At 45.6% G+C, this 19762-nt stretch overlaps 2 protein-coding genes across 5 annotated transcripts in view; one reads left to right on the top strand and one right to left on the bottom strand.

Annotated features, from left to right (window-relative positions):
- Positions 1 to 12629, top strand: part of DNAH7 (dynein axonemal heavy chain 7) — a 151312-nt gene extending 138683 nt beyond the window's left edge. Inside the window, exons 57-64 of the mRNA XM_083404258.1 lie at positions 237 to 398; positions 1054 to 1239; positions 1938 to 2075; positions 3727 to 3957; positions 8388 to 8540; positions 10122 to 10299; positions 11237 to 11340; positions 12355 to 12629. Coding sequence (XP_083260384.1) covers positions 237 to 398; positions 1054 to 1239; positions 1938 to 2075; positions 3727 to 3957; positions 8388 to 8540; positions 10122 to 10299; positions 11237 to 11340; positions 12355 to 12561 — 1359 coding nt within the window. The 3' untranslated portion in view covers positions 12562 to 12629. The remainder of the gene's footprint in view (positions 1 to 236; positions 399 to 1053; positions 1240 to 1937; positions 2076 to 3726; positions 3958 to 8387; positions 8541 to 10121; positions 10300 to 11236; positions 11341 to 12354) is intronic.
- Positions 12630 to 12737: 108 nt separating this feature from the next.
- The window catches only part of SLC39A10 (solute carrier family 39 member 10), a 57895-nt gene continuing 50870 nt past the window's right edge, over positions 12738 to 19762 (bottom strand). For all 4 annotated transcript variants that reach the window (XM_083407869.1, XM_083407871.1, XM_083407868.1 and 1 more), the window contains 3 exons: positions 19225 to 19305; positions 17401 to 17591; positions 12738 to 16409 (listed from right to left, as the gene is read on the bottom strand). In XM_083407869.1, coding sequence (XP_083263995.1) covers positions 16251 to 16409; positions 17401 to 17591; positions 19225 to 19305 — 431 coding nt within the window. In that variant the 3' untranslated portion in view covers positions 12738 to 16250. The remainder of the gene's footprint in view (positions 16410 to 17400; positions 17592 to 19224; positions 19306 to 19762) is intronic.

Genomic DNA, 19762 nt, shown 5'->3' with positions numbered 1-19762 from the left:
TCGTGTAGCGCATTGTGGGGAGGACAGGACTACCCAATAAGGACGAGATCTCAGCTTCTACTTCAATCTTCTTGGAGAAAGTGACTGGTATAAAGACATGAGTAATAAAAGTAAATAATCACGGGAGATCTTTCGGTCACACAGCTGAGAATCGTGAGAAAGAAGAAAGTTCTCAATGAAGCAGATGTTGTCCCCCCCCCCCCCCGTTATTTTATCATTATTTTTTACTATTTTAGAGTGAGTTCAAGAAGCTTTTGTATGGCCTCTGTTTCTTTCACGCGTTGGTCCAAGAGAGGCGAAAATTCGGACCCCTGGGTTGGAATATTCCTTATGAGTTCAACGAGACCGACCTGCGGATCAGCGTGCAGCAGCTGAACATGTTCCTCAATCAATATGAGGTACTGCAAAGATCAGAAGGGTTTGCCAGCTTTATAAATAAGCCTCCATATTGCTAGCTTGCAAAAATCTTTACTAGCCTGCTGGGGGGCAGGCAAAAGAGGGCTCTGAAGCTCTGCGGATCCTGTGCTGACCAGAGGAGAGGAGTGGGATTCCCTCCTCTAACAGCCCATTGGGTTTCTTTGCTGGGTATACGGGAGAGAGATGTGTGAATTTCTTTTGCATGCATGTGAATTTCAGTGGATGGGGGAGATAACTCACCAGCACTACTCTGGGAACTTATTGTTGCCGACTGACATGATTAAATCCCATAATGTCCCTAAAACCCTGTTTTAGCTCAGTTGGTAGAGCACGAGACTCTTAATCTCAGGGTGGTGAGATTGTATAATAAAGCAGAATATACAAAACAGAATATATAAAAAAGGTACATACCCGATATTTTTCAACAGAAGATTCATGCCAAGGATCAGTGCTCACTAAATAGTGTAGCTGCTGATCCTTGCAACACAATTGCATAGGACATACCTGTGGAGCATTTTTGCTTAGACAAACACGCAGTGAGTCGAGCTGTGAACTTTTCTTCTGTTAACCAAACATGCTAGCATGTTGGGAGAGTAAGGAGGAGTCACAGATGAGCTTTTGCTTTGTACGTTTCAGGAGTTGCCCTTTGACGCCATCCGCTACATGACGGGCGAATGCAATTACGGAGGCCGGGTCACCGATGACTGGGATCGGCGGACGCTGCGCAGTATTTTGAACAAGTTCTACAACCCGATCATTGTTACGAATCCTGATTACAAGTTTGATTCCAGCGGCCTTTATTATGCTCCTCCTGAAGGAGAGGTAAGCACTTTAGTGGGGCGAGATTCAGCAGGAAGTTCCCCTGCTTGTGCCCCGCTCAAAGAAGAGCAAGAGCTTAGAGGAGGAATCAAAATGCTAATCTTCTTCTGAGACAGTGGCAAGAAATCTGGGCGAGCTCCACAGTGCAGAGCAGGAATGGGAGATGAATTAAATTTGTTTCTGTTTTAAGGAGAGACAGTTCACACATCTGGACCCAGTCACAAACCAAAATGCAGGTGCCCTTCCGAATTTTGCAATGCAGTTCTCCATCCAACCAGTGCGTACAAAAATGAATATCCCACATATACTTGCGCTCAGATCCGGCTTGTGGGTTTTCCATGGGCTCTGGCCCAATCCATCAAAAAACGCTCTGTGCTAGGGAAAATATAAAGATATGCGTTGGTCTAAACTGCATGCAATAATGTGTTTATTATTTTATTATTATTCTCTGCAATGTGCTCAGATCCTGTTTGTGGGCTTTCTATGAGCCCTGTCCTGATCCAGCAAAAAAGAAGAAAAAGAATTATATTAGGGAAAATATAAATATATGTATTGGTCTAAACTGCATGCAATAATGTGTTGTTTATTATTATTATTCTCTGCAAATTGTGGAGAACTGAATTGAAAATTGGAAAGATGTCAACAGAGGATGGCCAGGATCAAGCCACTGATCATTTCTGACCCCTGATATTTTTTTTCAGTATATAAGCTACATTGAATACACAAAGACCCTTCCGTTGAACCCTGCTCCAGAGATCTTTGGGATGAACGCCAATGCCGATATCACAAAGGATCAATCCGAAACGCAGTTGTTGTTTGATAACATTCTTCTCACACAGGTGTGTTCGTTTTCATATTTGGAGCACTGAAGTTACTGCCTACTTATTATTTATTGGATTTTTCGGACAACATTTTCAATACAGAGAATCTGGTCTTCCTTTCTTCACATTACTACTCACTGTAATATTAATGTATTCACTGTCACTTAATGGTGTGGCTCGAGAAGAATTCAAGTATATTACTGGCTGAATATTTTAAAGTTTTCTAACACCCCATATTGATTCCAGAACATAACATCTAATCCGTGTTGCAACTGTTGAGAGTGCATAAAGTTCCCTGATGCTTTCGAAAACTAGCTTGACATAAATAATAATTTAGCAAAGGTGTGCTTTTGTATGTATTTTTCCCTTCTAAGTATTAGGGCATAACTAAACGAGATGCGTAGGGACGTGGGTGGCACTGTCGGTTAAACCAAAGAGCCTAGGACTTGCCGATCAGAAGGTCAGCGGTTTGAATCCCCACAACGGGGGGAGCTCCCGTTGCTCTGGCGGAAAGGTAAACGGCGTTTCTGTGCGCTGCTCTGGTTCGCCAGAAGCGGCTTAGTCATGCTGGCCACATGACCCAGAAGCTGTACGCCGGCTCCCTTGGCCAATAAAACGAGATGAGCACCGCAACCCCAGAGTCGGTCACGACTGGACCTAATGGTCAGGGTCCCTTTACCTTTACTTTAAACGAGATGCAGGAAATCTACAATCAGGATCTAATAGGGTTCTGGATTGGGGCCATGGTGCAGGGGAAGGGGAGATCAACCCCCCCATTGTTTCTCAGACCTAAATTTCTTATTCAGTCTGATCTTTGCCCTGAGGAGTTGGAAAGGAAACGTAATTGTATCCAGTCCAATTAATTGAGATCTAGTTCTCAGTTAATTTTCTGTGCAAGAGAGGAAAAGATAGATGAAGATATTTGTGTGTGCGTGTGTGCGCGCGCACACAGGTTTCACATTCCCTACCACGTCCGGAACATTTTTCCTGTCAGCTGGATCCTGTTCCTCATCCCAGGAATAGAGTTAGCCTCCCCAGGAAGAGTCACCAAAGATGGCTGCAGGCCCAGTTTCTAATGGATCCACCAGCTAATTTCTGCAGACATCAAAATGAGGCTGCGTTATTTTGATATCTACAGAAATGTATTAGCCGGTGAACCCATTGGAAACTGGGTAATCCAGAAACACGCATCCCACTCACACACAAAAACAAATATCACTACAGCCAAACAAAGACAACCAACCACACCCTAGGCCAACCCCAACCTCTGTCACCGCCAAGAAAATACAACAAGCAAATCGTAAGACAAGTGATGCTGACACAAAACCCCACACATACACTAAGTAGAATAGAAGAATTGCTACCCGACCCCACCCCACTCGCCATTCCCCTCTTCCCCTCTTTCCTTCCTAAACTAACACTGTAACACTAATGCCTCACAACAAATGAAACTGATCTGTAGAAAATGCAACTTGAAAAAAGAGACAATGCACATATTTTTGTAAACTAAGAAATCTTTAATAAAAAGATATTTAAAATGAAATAAAATAAGGCCACGTTCTGACCAGTATACACCCCGAATGGAAGTTTTGTGGGCCAAACTGCCCTGTTGCTTGGGTTTTTGCCATGTTTAATCAACCCCCACCCTTTCCCCCCCAAATAAAAACAGTCTCGCGCGTCAGGCGCCGGCGCCAAATCATCTGATCAAGTTGTTCGCGAGGTGGCGAGCGACATCCAAAGTAAACTCCCCGCAGACTTCCACATCGAAGCCGCCATGAGGAGATACCCGACCACCTACACGCAGAGCATGAACACCGTGCTGGTCCAAGAGATGGGGAGATTTAACAAATTGCTGCAAACGATTCGAGAATCCTGCATCAACATCCAGAAAGCAATCAAGGTGAGGGGACCTTTTGAGAAGGAGGCCTGTTGACTTGGAGCATCCTGTCAGCTCCCATTAGCGTCGCTGCTGGGAACTTGCCAAATTGCTCTTTTCGGCTGTGACGTTATCCCCATCCCCAAGCTTTGCCTTTAACTGATGTTTGTGTAGGGATGTTCATAGATGCTCAGAGAGGAGGAGGAGGATAATAATAATTTATTATTTATACCCTGCCCATCTGGCTGGGTTTCCCCAGCCACTCTGGGCGGCTTCCAACAAAAGATTAAAAATACATTAAAATATCAGTCATTAAAAACTACCCTAAACAGGGCTGCCTTCAGATGTCTTTTAAATGTCAGATAGTTGTTTATTTCTTTGACATCTGATGGGAGGGCGTTCCACAGGGCAGGCGCCACTATCGAGAAGGCCCTCTGCCTGGTTCCCTGTAACGTGGCTTCTCGCAGTGAGGGAACCGCCAGAAGGCCCTCTGCGCTGGACCTCAGTGTCTGGGCAGAACAATGGAGGTGGAGACGCTCATTCAGGTATACTGGACTGAGGCCGTTTAGGGCTTTAAAGGTCAGCACCAACATTTTGAGTTGTGCTCTGAAACGTGCTGGAAGCCAATGTATGTATTTCAAGAATGGTGTTATATATATATATATATATATATATATGCAGGTTTTGGTGTCCTCGGGTGTCTTCCCGTGTAAAAGTTGGGGTGTCTAGGCGACGTTTCGACGAGGTCTCACTCGTCATCTTCAGGCTGGTGCTTTCGGCTTCTTGTTACTGGAACAGAGCAGGATCTCAGTGTTTGAGTTCCTATAAATACTGTTGAGGAGGTGTGGTGTATAGCCTCCAATGTTCTGGGCAGAGAGGAGGTTCCCAGGCTAGTGTGCCTTTTCTTCTTTTGTTCCTTAATTACTTGAGGGATATCTTGAGTGATTTCTTGAGTGATTTCCTGAATCCCACTTAGGTGGGTCATTAGGTGTGGATTAGTTGCTAAAGCCTTCGTGTCTTGAACTCTTGAACTTTGTGAAGAGTTTTTCTGAGAAGATGGCTGTACTGCACTTGGTTGTGCTCTGGCTTGGCTTCGTGTATAGGGGCGAGCTGTGGTTTTGTGGCCTGTGCCAGCCAGATCTGTGTAGGGATTGCAGGGGGGTGCAGCATCCGGAGGTGCCACCCTGGTTTGGCTACTGGATGGTGTCTGTAATTTATCTGTGGAGAGGGTCTGGGTTTGGGTCTGGTGTGGTTGATTGGTGATGGCGTTCTGTGTGCCTCTGGATCTGGTGTCAGATTTTGTGGGGAGGGCTAATTTCCAGATGTCTGGCAAGCGGGATGTGTCGTCACGCTTGTTCATGTTGTGAGGGTGTTTCTCTATCTCGATGGCTTCCATGATTATTCTCTTGTGGTGATGTTCCATGTTAAAGAGCAATTTGGAATCTGCAAAATTAATTTCGTGTCCTGTTTCTTTCATGTGTTGGAAAAGAGAGGAAGTTTTTTCTTCTTTTTTGACGGCATTCTTGTGTTCTGCGATACGTGCATTTATTCGTCTGTTTGTTTGTCCAATGTACGTGGCTGGGCAGACTTTGCAGGGTATTTCATAGACCCCTTGGTTTTCCAACTGAATTTTATCCTTGGGGTTTCTGAGGATATTGGCTATTTTTTGGTTGGTGCAAAAGGCTGTTTTGATATTGTGTTTATGGAGGATTTTGCTAATTTTATCTGTAGTGCCCTTGATATAAGGAAGGAGGGCTATGCCATTGTTTTCTTCTGTGTCTTGGTTTTTGGGGGGTGTTTCTTTTTGGATTAGCTTCGTAACCCTGTTTTGCTGGTATCCATTGGCAATTAACACATTTGAGAGATTCTGTAACTCAGTTGTCAAGTGGTCTTCGTCAGCCAGGCGTTTGGTTCTGGAGATGAGAGTCTTGGCTACGGAGTTTATATATATATATATATATATAGGATGTATTTGTTAGATATTATCTTCCCTTCATTACGTTTGTGAGTTCAGCAGAGTGCATCCCTTTGCAGCTTAAAAGGGGAATCTTAGGCTAGTTTTAGCAATCCAGGATGCTTTAAGGCAGACTTGGATGTTCCTGTATTTCCCCCTTTTAACAATAATCACACAGTCTTGCAAAAGGCTAAGATGACATTTACTCGTTCAGAATACAGCAGTATCTTGGTTCTCAAACATAATCCATTCTGGAAGCCCGTTCGACTCCTGAAACTGTTCAAAAACCAAGGCGTGGCTTCTGATGGGCTGCAGGAGCTTCCTGCACTCAAGCGGAAGCCGCGTCAGATGTTCGGCTTCCGAAAAACGTTTGAAAACCAGAACACTTACTTCCAGATTTTCAGCGTTCGAAAGCCAAAATGTACGAGTGCCAGCCAAAGTGTTCGAGAACCAAGTACGATTGTACTTGCTGAAGATACAGCAGCTTTGTTCCAGCAGGCTTAAAATGGTAATCCAGTTACAAAGATGTACTTTAGTTCAGTTTAAAATGGAGTCTGGGCTGTGGCCCTGACTTAGCCAATGTTCTCACATTGCTGGAATGAGGCAAAAGAGCAAAGAGGAAGTTGTGTCTCTGAGTTCTTTCTAGGAAACATGCAGGAAAAAACTGAGGGCTTCAGCTCCCATCATGTGCCTGTCTAGCAAACATGCGTTGTTGGTTTGTCTGTGCTGTAAATATCCCACACTTTGTTCCTCATGTGGGGTGCTGCCTAATGTATTGCTGCCGATCTATAAATGAGAAAGAGAATGCAAAGCTGATCCTGCTTTTTGAAGTCCTTGGTATTTTTAGGACAGCATCCCAAACCAGGGGTCCACCTACAAAATGAAAACAACAGCATTTGGACAGGCTCTTGGCACCAGCGCATTGCTGAGAGTATGCAGGCAAAAGTAAAAAAAAAAAAGGTGCGCAGACTGGACTTATTTCGACTTCTTCACTAATATACAGAAAAGAACAAAGTTAATTCTTCAGTTTTTGCACTTCTCTGATTTTTGCAATACTATTCTTGGCTGAATATACCAAAATTGGGGTCAAGGGAGTGAAGATGGCTGGAAGTGAAGATACTGGAGCTCATCGCCCTTGTCCCTTAAATTAGCTTCTGTGCAGCGTGTGTATTTTAGGGTACAAAGCATTCAAAAATAAATGCTTTCATGCAGCCTTTTTTTTTTTTTTTAATTGTGGAATATGCAGGGAGACAGAACAGACTTACAAACACTTGCAAAACTGACGGGCTGAATAGACTAAACTCTCCCATTGCTTGTTGAGGGAGGGGGAGGGGGCAGACAGAGGCTAAAAGAAGGGCAATGCTAAGCACCAATATCCCAACCCCACTGACAGGCCCAGGGATTCCCGCATATTGGTGCAATATTATGATCAGATCGCATAAATTCAAACTGTCCATGTAAATAAGGACATAAAACTACTAGCCTGCTAATATACAAGGGTCACACCCGTAATATACATTTAATGCACATGGCTTTCTCCAAAGAGTCTTAGGTACGGCATTTTGTCCCTCAGAGCTAAAATTCCCAGCACCATTAAACTACAGTTCTCAGAATTCTTTGGGGGAAGTCATAAGCTAGAAATGTGTGGTATAGCTGTGATCTACTGCTGTTTCCATGCTGGCCCAGAGAGCAGGGGAAGCCTGCATGTTTAGCCTGGAGAAGAGGAGGTTAAGGGGTGATATGATAGCCATGTTCAAATATATAAAAGGATGCCACATAGAGGAGGGAGAAAGGTTGTTTTCTGCTGCTCCAGAGAAGCGGACACGGAGCAATGGATCCAAACTACAAGAAAGAAGATTCCACCTAAACATTAGGAAGAACTTCCTGACAGTAAGAGCTGTTTGACAGTGGAATTTGCTGCCAAGGAGTGTGGTGGAGTCTCCTTCTTTGGAGGTCTTTAAGCAGAGGCTTGACAACCATATGTCAGGAGTGCTCTGATGGTGTTTCCTGCTTGGCAGGGGGTTGGACTCGATGGCCCTTGTGGTCTCTTCCAACTCTATGATTCTAAGCCCATAGCCCTTAGGAGGCTAGTAAAAAAATGCCTTTGACCAAGCGGACTGGCAGATGATAGATGCTTCACTGCCCATCCTTTGCAAGCTCACAGCGTTTCCATGCTGGTCACGGGGGATTGATTTTCCTTCTTTCAAGGCTAGCACAGGAATGAAGCAGGAAGAGCCACTTCTCCTCTGCAAACCCACTCACTAATGCATATTTGGAATTCCTGCCGACTCAAATACAGGAGTGGAAGCTTATAACTGAGACAGATCACATGGTTTCCAACTTGACAACACTGAGTAGTTGCAGCTGAAACGGAGGCTAAACCCATCAAGACCGGAGGAAGCTTGTTGATAACAGTTGAAAAACTGCATGATAAAAATAACTGAAGACACAAAGGGGGCTCCACTAATATGTCTTTTCCCCGTCTCCTTATCTCAACCAGGGTCTGGTTGTTATGTCTGCGGAACTGGAAGAGGTGGTAAATAGCATGTTGAAGGGCAAAATCCCAGGCATGTGGATGAGTAAGTCCTACCCAAGCCTCAAACCACTCGGCAGCTATGTGAATGATTTTCTTACCAGACTGAAGTTCTTGCAGGTGAGCCCATCAGAAACAACTCAACGTGCTGGGATGTCGATTTTCTGTCTTGATTCCAAATTACAATTGCACACATTATGTGGGCCTCTGCTCCTCAGTTCATGCAGTCATGTTGTTTTACTGCTAAGAAATGCAGTTTTGTTTTGTTGGGTCCGTACATTAAGCTGGTTGCTGTACAGTGGTACCTCGGGTTACATACGCTTCAGGTTACTTACTCCACTAACCCAGAAATAGTGCTTCAGGTTAAGAACTTGGCTTCAGGATAAAAACAGAAACTGGGCTCCGCCGGTGCGGCGGCAGCAGGAGGCCCCATTAGCTAAAGTGGTGCTTCAGGTTAAGAACAGTTTCAGGTTAAGAATGGACCTCCGGAACGAATTAAGTTCTTAACCCGAGGTACCACTGTATATTAAATGTTTTGCAAGGTAGTTAGCTAGCTGGTTTTGGGGCCAGGAGATGTGCTGGGGGAGAGAGGAGATGGCACTGAAGGAAAGTGTTCAGGCAAGTGGATCAGGGCATGAGCTGCACTTTCTGTTATGTGTATGGCTGCAGTATAAAATCCACAAGTGCAGAACACCAACCTGCATATGCTAGGTTGTCAGGTTCTAATTCACATTTCCTTCCCAAAAGGAAAAATGCCAAAGACCACAGAGGGCATTAAATAAAGAGTCCGAGGGCTGCATATACACCTTTACATTTAAAACACACACCCTCCAAGTATCATGGGAACTTCATTTTATTCCTCTCAGAGCTACAATTACCAACATTCTTCACAAACTAGTTCCCTGGCATGGAATATATGACAGGAAATAAATCTAAATATGACAGGAAATACCATATTTTTCGCCCTATAGGGCGCACCTAGTTTTTTGGGGGAGGAATAAAGAATTTTTTTTTATTTCTCCCCCCCAGGCGCAGGGCTGGGGAAGCCCGAGCTTCCCCCGACCCCAGCCCCCAGAACAGGCTGCTGTCCACAAGCCTTGGGAGCCCGGCGGGAAGTCGCACCAGGCTCCCAAGGCTTGTGGATAGCTTCCGGAAGCCTGGAGAGCGAGAGGGGTCGGTGCGCACTGACCCCTCTCGCTCTCCAGGCTTCGGCGAAAGCCTGCATTCGCCCCATAGGACGCACACATATTTCTCCTTCCTTTTTGGAGGGGAAAAAGTGTGTCCTATAGAGCGAAAAATACGGTAAATCTAAAATGTATGCAGCCTTTTTAAAGAGAGGAAGGCAATTAATTGCAACCTCTGTCATGCTGATTGTGTTTGCAGCAAGTTCTGAAGGGGCCTGTAACTTTCTACAGACCAATGTGCCCGTATAAAAGGGGAGGGTCTCCTTCAACTTTCAGGATTTTGTTGGTTGGAATCACACATAGAGCTAGCAGGTCTCCTGCTCCGCCGACTTCTACCAATTTCCCTGCTGCACATATCACATTCCCTATTGAGCCAGGGGGTTGTACAACTTGTAATAAAAGCCTCTGTGCAGTAGTAGCATTGGACTCAAAACACCCTAGGTTCCTGCCCTGTGTGTTCTTAATGCTGCAGTATAAAGCTCCATTCCTACCCTCTCTCTTCTTGCTGTTGCTGCAGACGTGGTACGAGAATGGAACCCCTCCGATGTTTTGGCTTTCTGGGTTTTTCTTCACGCAAGCCTTCTTAACTGGCGCCCAGCAGAATTTTGCCAGGAAATACACAATCCCAATAGACCTGCTAGGCTTCGACTACGAAGTCTTGGAAGACAAGGAGTACAAGCACGCGCCTGAAGACGGTGAATGCAACCGTATATTCATTAACCACGCTGGAATTTGGGGGGTGGTTTATCACCTTTGTATCCTGCCCTTCATCATGGTAGCTGGATGCAGAAGGCTGGGTTTTATTTGGGAAATACGTTTTATGAAATAGTAGACCAGTGTTGTTACTCATCCTACATTGCCTAGGGAGCTTGATGACTGAGCAGGGAATTTGAACACAGGTCTCCCTGCCCTTTGTGCTTAAAGAAAATATTCAGAAACTGCATCCGCGGCAAGTGATAAAATAGGCCAACTCTTTGATGGCACTGTGACAACTACAGTGGTACCTTAGAAGTTGAATGGAATCCATTCCGGAAGTCTGTTTGACTTCCAAAATATTCGGAAACCAAGGCGTGGCTTCCAATTGCAGGAAGCTCATGCAGCCAATCAGAAGCCGCAAAAGTCGCGTCGGACGTTTGGGTTCCAAAAAACGTTCACAAACCAGAACACTCACTTCTGGGTTTGTGGTGTTCAGGAGCCAAAACATTTGACCCGCAAGGTGTTTGGGATCCAAGGTACGACTGTATCGAGTTGGTCTGCAGCGCAAGAATTCTACTGGCCATTTCATGTGCCATTTGTTTTATCCACAGAATTTTCAAGCCACTATGTGTAGCTCCTAGTTCACAATGAGCCTTTTGCTTATGTAAATTTCTGCATGTAATTAGACCTGTACGCCCAGCAGGAAGCGGCAGCTTGTTTCTGCTTCCATTCATGTGTAGAGAAGACTCAAAATTGTTCCTTACTATTTTTATTGTTGGAGTGACACAAGGCAAGGAACCTATTCATAAGTATTTCCTGCTCACACCTTATTATCAAGCCTACAGTCTGTTTAAAATATGCGCCTTCCTTTGCCATTTCATGTGCATGGTGTCTATAACCAATGTGCTTTGTCGTGTTTCTTTCTAAATAAATAAGGAGTCTTCATTCACGGATTGTTCCTGGATGGAGCTCGCTGGAACAGGAAAAAAAAGAGGCTAGGGGAATCTCATCCCAAAATCCTGTATGATACTATGCCAGTGGTGAGTATTTATAGAATCATCAATTAAGAGCCTTGTAGCTTTATTAAGGCTGTTCTCACACATGCTTATATATTCATTGTATATTACTTCTGTATAGATATAGAATCAAGCTGTGAGGGACTTATTAACACACCCGATAATATGCTACTGTGTTTTGCAACCTGACGCCATTGAAACAAATGGTCTCAGAGAGGTCAGAAAATGCATGTGTGGCATTAAACCCACAATAATGCACACACGCGCACACCTAATTTAATGTTGAACTTGCACATTGTGACCTCCCCACCTGCAATTCTAGAAATTGTGCTATAGCAGCACGACGGTCTCCTCCTTCTGGTTCATATTTGGACAACAGAGCAGTCCAGAAGAATGCCTGCATCCGACGGAGAGCTTAGCACTCATTCTGAGCAGGCCTGAGTCACTAGGTGAATTTCTGGAGCTGTTTCTGTATGGGGGAAGAAGCCACAAGAACTAATGCTTTCTCCCCTGTCTTGATAAAGAGACATTCAGTGGTGCCTCGCAAGACGAAATTAATTCGTTCCGCGAGTTTTTTCGTTGTACGCGTTTTTTCGTCTTGCGAAGCACCACTGCATTTAAACACTGACAATGGTGGGGAGGGGCGGGGAGAAGCAGGACAGCTGCCGCAGCCGGTACCTCACTCACCCACGCGTTGTGGCCACCGTGCGACGCGGCTGCTGGAGGGCGGCGAGGCTCAGGAGCGCGACTCCAGGGAGAGAGAGGCGCTGGCGGCAACGGCTCTCTGAGGGGAGTGTGCGAGGGGGTGGGCAGCGGTGCGAGGCACCAACCATCAGTGGGAAGGTGGGAGGGAGCCGGAGGAGCGGGGAAGCGAGCGTGCGTGCAGTGCGCGTCGCCATGACACGAGAGGCAGGGCCGTTTCATGTAGCGAAGCAAGCCCTTAGGGAAATCCGTCTTGCGAAGCACCTCAGAAAACGACAAACCCTTTCGTCTTGCGAGGTACCACTGTTCTTAGAACTCACTCTTTCTTTGCTACAGATGTGGCTAAAGCCTTGTAAAAGATCAGATATACCGGAAAGACCCAGTTACATAGCTCCCGTGTACAAGACAAGTGAGAGAAGAGGAACGCTCTCCACCACAGGCCACTCCACCAATTTTGTGATTGCAATGATTCTTCCGTCGGACGAGCCAGAGGCCCACTGGATTGGACGGGGGGTGGCACTCCTCTGCCAGCTTAACTCGTAACCCAGGTTTCAAATCCGACTACCACTTTCCCTTCTTTGTATCATTCTAATGGCTCCCTTCTTTAAAAAGGTAGCCAAATTTTCAGAAACTTTTAAATCCGATTTGTACCTTTTTGAGTTTGTAAAAATAAATAAGTTTTTTTTAAAGAGAGCTTGGAAAAAACCAACCCCACCATGTTTGCTTGTTCAATAATTTTATTTTCTTACGCTCCTTATGGCTAAGGAACATACATAAGATGAACACAACAACACTGTTGACAATAAACAAAAACAGCATGTCATCATTTCCAGCTTTGCATTTATTATTTTTTTAAAAATGGATTTTGTTATAACAAAAAACAACCCCCCCCCCCAAAAAAAGAGTAGCTGATATCTCAGTATTTTTTTTCAGGACCATAATCACATTGTTTCAACTATAAGGAAATAAAAAAAAAGTCACACCGCATCCTAGGACACCTACAGCATTTTTTCTAAGCAATAATCACAGCTGGTTTGAGTGCAGTGCGATCAACATGGGGATGTCACACAGTGACAGCATCGTAAGAGACACGGAACATTTATGTCCTCCAACAAGTACACGTTTAAATGAGACTGGACTCCAGCAGAACGGAATGGAGAAGCCAGGTAGAAATGTAGCGGAATCCCGATTGTCCCAATTGTGACTTTTAAAAGCATTTGCGTTCCAAAAATGTCCTGGGGATTCAATACTCGGGAAAAACAGGAGAAGCCATGGCTGCTGGGCTGCTCTTCACAAAGTGGTAACATGCACATGTAAGCAAATGCAGAGGATCACCCCATTCTGAAGGAAAGTACAAATCCTATCACTTCTCCACGTGACCTGCGTGTTTTCTCTTTCAAAAAAAAAAAAAAGCAAACCCAACCCAAAAATACTATTACAGAGCACTAATTTATTTTTTTGCTTCCCTAGGTAGGCAACATTACGCTACAGCACATGCCAGCGAAAATCAAGAAAAGGCTGTACCTGAAGTAGAGAAAGCTTTATTCATAATTACAAAAATAAACCTTAAAAACCCTCCCTTATCCCATTTTTCCTGACTAAAAATCTCACTTCAGCAATGCCACGACCCTTTATTTCAACTTGGCAGGTTTTAATTAAAATGACATCCAAGTTCTCAGCCAGAGAGAAAATGAGTGTAAAATCCCATTGGTTACAATGGAAGGATCAGCCTCGCTCTCGGGCTCCCAGCCAGACATTCTCAACTACACATCTCCAGGGAGGAGAAGGGCGACACCGTGTAGATGCCCCCCAACGCTGTGGCCCTTGCAAATTCTAGAGGCCCAATGATCCAAACGAATTTTCTGCACTAACAGACTCGCGGGGATCCAAGCCTTTGGGTTTGGAACCACCAACTAGTCAACACTCTTGATACCCCCCCAGCTAACACAAAAACCAAAAGCCGCTGGACAAAAGTCACCCAACATGAAGCCAAGTAGTTAACGGTGGTCACACGAAAAGGAATGACTGGATAAATTAAGTGGAAGGGTCCGAAAGTAAAGGCGCACTTTCACTTGGAATGAAGGCCATTAAAAGTTTGCTGACCAAGTTCCTCCAATCGGGCAGAAGGAAAAAAAACCCCCCACTCTCCAAAAGTCAGGCTGTGTCCAGCTTTGCTTCTAGAGAAAGAACAAGATGAACAAAAACCGAGCAGCATGCTGTAAGAAAACCCAACAACTGCCGTGTTGCGTTACGGCCGTTAAGACTATATTATTGTCACATCAGAGTGGAAATTGGACTTCCACATCTCCCAAGCGCCCAGTATCAGAGCTCGGAGGAGACGGACCAATCTGTACCTGGCAAGACATGCTGCTTGGCACTAAACAATCAAATATTAAAGCTGATTTCTGCAGGTTAAGGCTTTTTTTTTTTTTTGGCTGAGCCTGTCCAATCGGTCCGCACACAGCACCAAGTCAACAATACAGCTGCTTTGCTACAAGGGCGCCTCCTTACGTTACTTCTGCAGAGTGGCTCTCGCTGCAGTTCCCGCAGCTGTGGTGGAAGTGGTCAAAATTCAACCACCTTCCTCCAGCTCTCAAGGCGGTGGCGTGTCTGTGATAGGAAGTCGATTGGGTCTGGCCTTTCGGATTCCCACCTTACGAAAAGAGCCACGTTGCAGCAGCAACGTAGGAGCAGCCCCACCCCTAACCTAAGGTGCCGAAAACAAACAAAAATCAAAACAATGCCAGCACAGCATATGCCGAACGTTGGCCCACACTGAGCAAGACGCCCAACTTTCAGCAGGTGCTCCTGAGCTCAGGTGGCAAGGCATTAAAGGAATACATTCAAAAGAGTTCTGGGGAATTCTGTAAACAGTTACCAAGACTGCCTCAAAGGGCCACTGCTGTGATCCTCGAATCAGCACTTCTCAGCTCCGTGTATTATTATTTTGAAGGTTATAATGTGAGATAGAATTTGGCTGCCATGACGGAAAAAAATCCAATGCAGGCGCATCATTAAGAGGAGGGAAGGGAGACGTTCAAAGCAGAAAACCGCTCAGTAGTTCAGGTTTCAAGTAGCACTGCTACACATTCTGTACGCTACTGCAGCAAAAGGTCGAGAAAGAGTCCACAAGCAGCATTAACCAGTCAGCATTTTTGCTAACAAATACCTATGGGCCAACATCAAATACCCAACACCTGTCAACTCAGCCCTATTGTGGAAACAGCCCCCCCCCCCCAGGCTCCCAATGCAGAGATTTGCTTCCTTGGGTTTCGAAAGGTCAAAAGTACCGTGTTGTTTGGCTGACATACAAGGGGGCAGACTTGTGGATTTGCAGTCTTCTTTCCCAAAGGAGCCAGAAAACAACATTGCTGGGCTAAGGGAGTGCATGGCAGCGATTGCAAGCAAGAACGTCTTCTGGAGACATCGTACCGACTAGGGGATTGGCAAGGACCAGTAAACAGAAGTGCCTGACCCAGACGAATACACGGTTTCACTTTGGTCACCAACCATTCAGCACAGTGCAAAACAGCGGACGTTACTGGGAAACAAGGCCTGGAGCAAATGCAAGGGTCATGGAACAGTGCATTGCTCATAGTGCCCTAAGGCAACCCCTGAACAGCATGCTTGAAACGTTTTCTTTAAATGATGTTTTTAATAAACGCACCCCACCTAGAATGCTCTCCAGTCATGCATTGCCAGATTGTGTGTGTGTGTGTGTGTAAGAGAGAGAGAGAGATAGAGAGAGAGAGGTGGGAGGAACCAACTCAGAACGTTGCAGCGAGGCCCAGGGACCAGCTGTAGAGGATGACAATGACAATGTAACTCTTGGACTGGCTATTCAACATTTGCTCAAGTATAACCTGAAAGGCTTTTCGTCAGCAAGGGATCCGACTTCTGCTGCACATTGCAGTGGCAAACTGGGAAAACAACACATTTGCTAATAGCATCCTGGGCATGACGTTTATGCTTCCTGCTTCCAACACCGCCCGATTAAAAGTCTACATCTTACCTCTGCGAAGCTGAGCTGCATTCAATCATGTTTTTTTTTTTGCCTGTTTGTTTGAGCTAAAAAAACAGGAGCTTGTTTATGCAGACACCAGAATACTGTTACTTGTGAAGCAGCTCGTGCCACTGCTTTGCCTGGGGACGAATGTGCATACAGTACAACAGTGCAGACTTGAAGCCGTACAGTAACGTCGTCGCTAACCACAGCGGAGTACTGGAAATGGTCAAAACTGGATGTCCAACACTATTTTGTCTTCGAAAAGGGCAATCACCAACATAATGGCAAATCCCATGAGAAGACCTAAATTCTGGAGGATGAACTGCCCCACGGGACAGTAGCCGTGCTCTTCGTCGTCTCCGTCCCCGTGAAGCATTTCTGGAAGCTGAAAGGAAGTAAAAGTATGGCTCTTTAAATTCAAAGTCACACCACTTTCTGAGGATAGAGAGATGGAAGTGATCAGAGGATTATGTGCTCCTGCTTCCTCCCTGAGCTAAGGGTTGTTTAAACTGCTTAGAGTGGAGGACCCAATTAGCTGGAACCATGGTTTTGTACCGTATTTTTCGCTCTATAAGACGCACCAGACCACAAGACGCACCTAGTTTTTGGAGGAGGAAAACAAGAAAAAAAAAATTCCGAATCTCAGAAGCCAGAACAGCAAGAGGGATCGCTGCGCAGCGAAAGCAGCAATCCCTCTTGCTGTTCTGGCTTCTGGGATAGCTGTGCAGCCTGCATTCGCTCCATAAGACGCACACACATTTCCCCTTACTTTTTAGGAGGGAAAAAGTGAGTCTTATAGAGCAAAAAATACAGTATATTCTTCCGGACTTCCGGAATGGATTTCGGTCAACTTCCAAGGTACAACTGCATTGCCAACTCAAAATGTCTGAAACCGGCATTGTGATCTGAACGCCATACCGGTTTCAGGCCATTTGCCAATATGTTGCCCAGCTCTACCCCTGACGGCACCCAATCTCCTCTGTCTTGGGAGTCACTGAAGCAGCGTGGTTTCCTGCATGCAACCTAAGGTTTTGGACCTTCCATGGGAAAGAGCTCTGCTGAAGTGGCTCCCCTACAGCAGACCTAATAGGAGGAGGAGACCTAGGCAGTGGTTGGAGTTAATTCAAAAGGGAGGGGACTACAGGGCAGAGTGGGGGACCCTGTGTCACCCTCCCAGAGGTTGCTGGACCCCAGCTCCCCTCCGCCCCAGCCAGCATGGCCAACAGTCACACAGAGCAGTATCTGGAGGGCACAGGCTAAAGGGAGCAACTGCCTCTAGCACACCATGAAGCAACTATTCCTAGATTGCTTAGTTTCATTAAGCTATTGCAGAGCTGTGATGTCTGCACACAATGCAAAGTAGCCTGGGCTCTTACCATATCCACCAGGGCCACGTAGAGGAACATGCCGGCGGTGACTGCGAAGATCCACAGGGTGATGTTATTTGCATACTGTCCCACAGCTGTCCCTATTAGCATGCCTACGTAAGCCATCATGGCTGAGAGGAGGTTGTAAACAATGGCCTGTTTCACAGTCATGCCTGCTTTCAGAAGCACAGCAAAGTCCCCTAAACAGAAAGAGAGACAGAATGGCAATGTGATCCCAAAAAAGTTCAAGGAATCTTTGCTTAAAGAAATGCAAAAGTATAATATTGATGCCTGCTGTACAGGCAAAACAGTTGGATGAAAAACCAGCGGGTCCGAGCTACTGGCGTTCTTCTGTTTTTTTAAATCCGTTTTATTTCAAAGGGGCAAAGCTGGCCGTCATCCTTTTAAGTCTGCGACATGATCAATTCATCCCCTCTCTTGCAATCCTGGAAGGCCTTTGGAGTGAGAATGGAATAGAGCGCAGAGCCTCAATAAAGCAGTCAGGGTGGAAGTGCTCACTGGCAGTGGGGAAGAAAAGCAGCCAGAGAGAACATAGAAACTTTGAAATGAGATAATGAGCGCTGCTGTCCCCGAGGCACATGGTTGGACAGGAGTCTCCCATGCTCCGGGTCATTCTAAGCGAGAAGCAGAGGGAAACAGGTTTCTCTACAAGGGATGGGCTCAGCTAACATGAATTGATAAGAGGATAAAGTCATACCTTGGACGGTGAATGGAATCCATTCCAGAAGTCTGTTCGACTTCCAAATTGTGGCTTCTGATTGGCTGCAGGAAGCTCCTGCAGCCAACTGGAAGCCGCGGAACCCCATTGGATGGTTGGCTTCCAAAAGAACTTTCGAAAACCGGAACAGTCACTTCTGGGTTTTGATTGTTCGGGAGCCAAAACATTTGAGAAGCAGGCTGTTCGAAAACCAAGGTATGACTGCATAGCACTTTTAAGTTGTAATGAAACAAATGCTCAAGTTTCATTTAACAGGCATCATCAATCCCCCAAATTCAGCAGACTGCCGGCCACAGGCCTCTGAACGTGCTTGCATCCACATCAATGACAACATGTTTCCACATCATAAGCAACCACCTATGGCCTGGTTCAGGTGGCATCCTATGAACCGCCACAATTCAGAAGCCTCCAGGTTCCTGTAGCAGCATCTATCTGCAAGACCCACCCCCATAGGTACTTGCTAAAAGACCTCTTTCCAATGAGCTCTCTTAGCATGACTAGCTCACTCACTAGCAGTGCTTTGCTTCTCCCAGGACCAAATCAAAGAAGCCAGGGGAAGTGAGCAAGAGAATGGGAGTTCTGAGAAGACTGCAAAAGTGGATCTTGCCTGCAGATTTCTGACAGCTGCTACTAGTCACCCAGAGACCTCTGAACATGCAATGGTTGGTTCATAGGGCCTATGTGTGATTTTTACTTTTCTGTTCCAGACCTTTCTATGATAATTCTCTAGAAGACACACAAGTTGCAGAACCTTAAATAATATGCGCCTGGAAAGCTCATTGGTTTGAGCATGGTGCTGATAACACCAAGACTTGCAGGTTCGATTCCCGTGTAAGAGAGCTGTGCATTCCCATGTTGCAGGGGGTTGGACTAGATGATTCTGTGTGGCCCCAAATGGTGCTAGGAAACGCACAGCACCCCCCTTCCCCTCCCAGGGAGAACTACATAAACAAATGCAGCTGTGTCAGCTATTGCTGCATCGCCAGATATACCCTGCATATTTTGGGCCACGAAAACAATCAAATCTTTTAATATGAAAAAAATATTCTTCAATCACAGAAGCATGCACAGCTGACATCAGATTCACTGATTACCCAATTCATGGGGAAGCTCATGACAAAATACTGCTATGGATGTGCTAATTCCTCCGGTCAAGCCAGCACTGAAAGCTGCTCCTGAGGGGGCAAGAGGGAAACACAAAACAAAACGCAACAAAGGAACAGTTATTTTCAGATTGGTTATTTTCAAGCAAATCCATCAGCAGAGACAATAAATGAGAGCTTTCTTTGTCCCGAGATTTTGTAACGTTAACCGCAGGAGCTGTGTTTTGAATATCTGTTCTTAAATGTTCTGTCCTATGTTTAAAGAAAGGAACTGCCCTGTCTTTGGAATCTGGGAAAATATGAACAGATGAGAGCGCCCAGGAGGGAACGGTCGGCTCTTTGACCTTTTCCTCCCGCATCTGAAATTCAGGCTTAAAAGCCAGCTCCTATCTTACAGAGCAATCCCATGCGCTGTCTGCTCAAAACTCAGTCCCACTTGGTTGTGGGTGTCTTCTTCCCAGGTAAGTGGGGCCTAGGATTGCAGCCTCAGTGACTTCTCTGTGGCACCAACCAAAAGCAACATTCTCTT

This window comes from Podarcis tiliguerta (assembly GCF_965153285.1).
Source record: "Podarcis tiliguerta genome assembly, chromosome: 1".
Lineage (NCBI taxonomy): Eukaryota > Metazoa > Chordata > Lepidosauria > Squamata > Lacertidae > Podarcis > Podarcis tiliguerta.
This window is presented reverse-complemented; position numbering and strand designations above follow the sequence as displayed.